The sequence below is a fragment of the Orycteropus afer genome, unplaced genomic scaffold (genome assembly GCF_000298275.1).
Source record: "Orycteropus afer afer isolate SDZICR_OR568_19922 unplaced genomic scaffold, OryAfe1.0 scaffold00373, whole genome shotgun sequence".
In the NCBI taxonomy this organism is placed as follows: Eukaryota; Metazoa; Chordata; class Mammalia; order Tubulidentata; family Orycteropodidae; genus Orycteropus; species Orycteropus afer.
The window spans coordinates 2,413,101-2,419,100 of record NW_006921960.1 but is presented as its reverse complement, the minus strand read 5'-3'; the positions used below and the strand labels follow the sequence as shown (position 1 = coordinate 2,419,100).

The 6,000-nt window shown below is 42.6% G+C and overlaps 1 protein-coding gene across 1 annotated transcript in view; it reads left to right on the top strand.

The window, feature by feature from the left end:
- The first annotated feature begins 5,731 nt into the window (after nt 1-5,731).
- The window catches only part of PLA2G4A (phospholipase A2 group IVA), a 185,651-nt gene continuing 185,382 nt past the window's right edge, over nt 5,732-6,000 (top strand). The window contains exon 1 of the mRNA XM_042782573.1: nt 5,732-5,861. Within this exon, the coding sequence (XP_042638507.1) occupies nt 5,732-5,861 (130 nt within the window). The remainder of the gene's footprint in view (nt 5,862-6,000) is intronic.

Sequence of the window (6,000 nt, the reverse complement as noted above, 5' to 3'; positions counted from 1 at the left end):
GGCTAGTCTGAAGTAGAGGTTAAAGAGGTCCAAATATCCAGTTTTTCCAAACTGCTGCACCACTTCATTATCTCTGACATCATCTCCTCCTCCTCCCCTTAGTATTCTCCCTCCTGTCTCAGAGTTCTGTATTTCATTGTAATATCTCACAGAACTCACAAACTGCCAAGGAAATGGCTCATGTGGTGGTGGAGGCTGGGAGGCTGACAAGTCCCCAGTCAGGGGTCAGGCATAGGTCTGGAGGATTCTCTTCACTCACATGGTTGCATGGGCTGGCAAACACAAATCAGCAGGTCAGATGACTGGCTGTTTTCTCAAGTCCAGGAGTGAGATGATGACAAACCAAATGCAGAATCTGGAGCAAGAGAGAGTGAACTTTCCCAGAAGTTTCATATATATACCTTCAAGGATACTAAGTGTGGTGCCTTGAATCACATTCTCCACCAAGGTGGGACTCAAGGTCCATCCCACCCTAAACACTTATAGAGGCTAGGATTTAGAATACATCACAAAAGGGAGGATTATGGCTAGAAAAAACATATTAAGCAATTTGCTGCACTGCAAATCACCCCTTGGTTCTTGTAGCCATTTGCCCTTTCATGCTTGAAAGATTAAGTTACCTCTTCTTATCATTTTACCAAGGAGCTCTGATGGCATAGTGGGTAAGGCATTTGGCTGTTAACCAGAAGGTTGGTGGGTTAAACACACCAGCTCCTCTACAGAAGAAAGATGAGACAGACTGACTTCATAAATATGTAAAGCCTCGGAAGTTCAATGGGGGTTGCTATGAATTGGAATTGACTCAATGGCAGTGACTTTATAATTTTGCCAGTCCCAAACTCATTAACAATTAGTCCTTCCATAGGACAAAGAGTCTTAAGGGTGAGGTTACTCAGGTATCAGCCATTCAGGTCTGCTGCAGGTGCCCATCTGATCTGGTCAGGTACTCCAAAAGTTTATCTCATCTTCATCTTCACCCTTTCTGGCCTCTGATAAAATTTAACTGAGAGAAGATTATTCCTTTGCTCTGAATCTCTCTTTAGGTTTCAGCATAATGTTAGATTTCCCCCACTGTGTAACCCATTTATTCATTCCTTTGCTTTCAGCTATTCTTTCTCCTCCTTTCTATTTGTCACTTATCTTTACCCAAACTTTTCCACCTTGGGAAGGAACATCAGGTCCAGCTGCTGTACCAGTGCAGATCTGTGATAGCAAGACCAGTGTAGCAAGTACTTCCCCCTCAGTCTACTTCCATTAGTGTTGAGTGTGGTTACATAGGTACAACACTAGTAGACTATCTCAACCATTGGGAAAAACAGCAGTATTCATTCAACCACAATTTTCCCAGATGGGGTAAAATACAATCCATCCCATTAGGCCGTTGGGAATTCTGCCAAAAAAAGTCAGGGGTATAGTTACAGTCTCTTGGTAAGGGATCACCCTTGCCTCTGGCATCTGCACCTGCATCCTGGGTCCTGGGTCCTGGGACCACAGCTTTTTTCAGGGAAAAAAAAAAAAAAAAAATTAGATGATGTGGGGAAGACTTGTGCAGTGCCACCAGCATCCTCCACCAACCCCTCTTGCTGTAAGAAACCCACAGAAATGTAAAAATTTGTCCACTAGTGGTCCTCCCTTAATTCCCCTCATGTTGAGTGTGAGCACAGACTCATGAAGGCATGTGAGCCCTTATTGCCCCCTATTTTAGATAACAAATATTTCAACTGCACATTCCAATTCTCTATCAAACCATTACTCTGAGGATGATATGTAACATGGTGTCTATATTTAATATGATGTTTCTTGGCCCATTGCTATACCTATGTGTTGTAAAGTATGTTCCTTGGTCAGAGGAAACATAATTTGGTGGCCCAAATTGGTACAGTATCTTTTCTTCCAATACTTTAATGGTGTTTTTGGCATTTGCATCTGTCACAAGATATGCAAAGCCTTTTCCAGAGTATCTATTCCTGCTAGGACACATTTGTAGCCACTTAGTGCCTCTGACATCATTTTTGTTGTTGTTGTTAGGTGCCGTCGAGTTGGACCCATCTCATAGCGACCCCTCCTTGGGTTTCTGAGGCAGTATCACTACGGAAGTAGATTGCCCCATCTTCCTTCTGAGGAGTGGCTGGTGGGTTTGAACTGCCAGCCTTCTGGTTAGCAGTCAAGTGCCTTAGGCACTATGGTACCAGAGCTCTGACATTGGTCCTATATAATTGACTTGCCAGCTATGTTCAGGGTCTTCTTCCAGGGTATCTGCCCCATAGCCATCTGTGACCTCTGTCTTTTTTGCTGACAGACAAAGCAGTCCTTATTGGCATTTTTGCCTCAGAGAGTGCAAGAGGGATGTGTCTAGATTCAGCCCACCTCTGCATTACTGCAGCGTCCCCATGCCCACCCATTTCATGGTTCCAAATAGCCACCTCATGGGAGTCTACCAACATATCCACTTGCTGATTGCAATCACCTTTAGATCCAGAAAGGGGATACTCCTGATGGTCATCCAAATTATCTACTCTAATGTGTCCTCTAAATTCCCAGATTGTTTTCTGTAGGTCCATGCCCCACATGGATGTCCCCTGAATAGTCCAATTTTCCCATTGGCCACTGCCCATGAATCAATAAAAATCCAAATATATGGCCTCTCACCATGCAGTGTAGTGAATTATATGGTATGGCTTTTTTAGCCATAGTCTTTGTAACTCCCACTGGATTATTGGGTGGGACCATGAAAATATGTTTCAACTTGGCTGGGCAGCCAAGTCTAGATTCCCTATAATGAGTCTGGCAATTAACTTCATGGTGGAATTTTCCACAAGCAACTGAGTAGCTGCTTTTAAACTCCTGATTGTTAAAGTATTCCACTGGGGTATTTCTGTTGGAGCAACACAAAGTAAGTTTCTGGGAAAGTTTGCTCTCTCTCAGGTGTATAGAACTCTGATGTTGGGATTGCTTAGTTTTGCCACTCTGCCAGGCTTAAAATGAGACTTCCTAGAGGCATAGAGGAATCTTACCAGCCCTTGAAATGGACTCCCAGCTGAGTGAGGCTCCTGGCTGAAAAATGGCAGCAGTGGAACAAAGGGGCACAAGACAGAGTGGCAGGCTTACCTGGCCCACAGAGGCAGAGGTCAGATTGAGAGGCCAAGGACCAGATAGGTGTGTCTAAGGTCACAGCAGAGGGGAGATTGTCTTGATCAAAGAACTGTATCCTGAGTGTGTTCCTGAACTTGAATTGTAGCCTGCTGCTTCCCTAAAAAAACCCATAATCTGTGAGTTCTGTGTGGTCACTGCAGCGAATTATTGAATGCAACAGAGAGGTGTAGGTGCTAAGAGAGGGACAGTTGGTGTCAAGGTTGATAAGAGGGCTGAAGGGTGATGGCATGTTGGGCCTCATAGCAACAGGCCTTGGGCTACTGACAGTGATTCTGTCTTCCTCTTGTGAAGTTAGAGGAGGTCAGAAGATGCCACTTCCCTTACCCTTTAGCACACCATTACCCAATTCTTCCATGACAACTAGGAAGACAACATACATTTCAGCCCATTGACTTGTTACATTTTTCAGTTAGGATCTTTCCATCTGCTGGTCTTAATGCAGCAGCTTTCCATATTAAATTTTGTTCGTGCACTCTGGAACTGCCATTTGTGAACCCAACAGCCTTCTGATCAGCAGAAAGTTGTTCATACAGCACAGTCCATGTGCCATTGGGCTCTTGCAGTTTCTAAGGTAGTTCTAGAGGAGGACCTATGGGAAAAGAGGCTACCTGCTCATGGATTTGGTAGGTGCCTCCCTGCATTATTCTTGTATGAACCATTTTCTTTTTATTATGGAACTATTTTGAGTACCACCTTCCTTATTAGAGTGTTTCTCTGACATCCCTGAAGACATTATAGATATTTTATGTCTCATAATGATTTTATGTCCTTCTGTCATTGAGGCAGTATCAATAATGCCCAATAGCAAGCAAATAATTGTCTTTCAAATGGCATATATAGAGCTGCAGCATCTGGAAACTTTTTAGTCCAGAATTTTAATGGTCACCATAGAGTGATGTTCTCAGCTTTTTTCTATAAGTTCCAGTCTGTATAAGCACATGTAGGAGATACCTCCAAAATCATGTCTGAATGTGCTTCATAACAGCCTAAAGACAAAGAGGGTGAGATCACTTTTTGTAATTCAGACATAGCTTACTGTTGCTCAGACCCCCATGCGAAAACAATTTTCTTCGAAGTGGTTTTATGGATGGGAGCCAACAATATTCCCAGATGTATAATATGTGTTCTCCAAAATCTAAATGCACCAATTAAATGTTGGGCTTCTTGCTTAGTCTTGGGGGTTAGTAGTGACAGACTCTAATTCTTGGCTGCCTGTGGAAGTCATGGGTGGCTCCTGTCCAATTATTCCCAAGAATTTCACCATTTGGGTAAGACTTTGGATTTTTTCTGTATTTATTAACCACCTCCTGTTGGTGATATGGGCCACCACTATTTTCAAATGTGCCTTTGCATGTTCTTCCATGTTTTATATTAACATAATATCATCAGTGTAATGTTTCAGCATACTTGAAATCTACATCAAGTCCAAGTCTCTTCTAAACAAACCATTACAGTAAGCTGGTGAATTAAAATAACTGTGGCAAAACACTGAAAATATATTGAGAATATATTGTGAAAACAAACTGTGGCTGTCCCTTTTCTGAGACCAAAGTGGAGAAAAAAGCATTGACAAGATCAATCACTGAGTACTAGTCTCCTTTAGCCTGCTGTATGTTTTGCACCATTGATACCATGTCTGGAATAGCTAAAGCCAGTGACGTTACTTTATTTAGGCCTTGATAGTTGTACCGTCACCCTCCATGAGCCATTTGCCTTTTTCACGGGCCATACAAGGCTGTTATACAGAGAATTTTTAGAACCGATACTCTAGCCTTTTTCATGTCTTTAATCAAAGCAGTAATCTCCTTTTGCCCACCTGGTATCTTGTACTGTTTCAAATCAACAACCTGAGTAGTTCTGAGCAATTGTAAGGATTCCCATTTAGCATGTCCAATCAATACTGACCTAAGCTCAGACTTACATGCCTTCAATCTTACAATATCAAGACTTCCCCAATTAGATATAATATCCATCTCAATAGTATAATCAGGTAAGGGAGATGCAACCACTTCAAATCTACCAATTCTCATCCAAGTTTTTTACCTTAATTCTATCAACTGTTGCATCTTCATATCCCCTGAGTCTAACCTTAGGCCCCTTCACGATTTCATTGACAAGTCGGGGATGACAATACATTGGATTCCTGTGTCTAGGAGTTCCAAGAAGTTCTATTACTTACCCCTGCTCCATTTTACCCACATATATGTATATGGCCTTGGGTACCCTGCTAGGGGCTGGCCCCTTCATCAGTCCTTAGTTTCATAAAGTAGCTGTGCCTCTGCTTCAACTGGTCTCAGGTAAGACTTCCCATCATTAAAGATTCCTCCCAATTGGAGTGAATAGAATGGACTTATTTAGGCCTCTATAATGTTGAGGCACTAGCAAGAGTTTCCGCTGGTCCACCCAACTTTCCTGTAGTGCTACATTAGCACCTTTGTCTCAATCAATGTCTGCTATATTCATCCCACTCCTTAGTAACCATTGAAAAATCTCTGACTTGCTGAAATAAGTTCTTTCCTCATTACCTCTTCCCACTCTCCTATGAATCACTCTTATGTTTCTTGCATCTGTAAGACCCATGCAGAGCTGTGCCAACAAATCCTACACAGCTTCTTGGATTGTTGCTTTCTTTAACAGTAGCAAGGTTACATCGGATGCCCATGTAGAAGGGGATCGATCCCTTGATTACCATGTCTCCCATGACCTAGGTAAGGGGCATACTCATTGGGTGACTATCCTGATCCTCATAAAGCCATTCCAGCATGGCTTGCATAAGCAGCACATTAGCTGCTTCCTCTGGACTGTGCCAGTAGTAATTTAGAGGTTTAGAGGAGCAGTTTCTCTTCT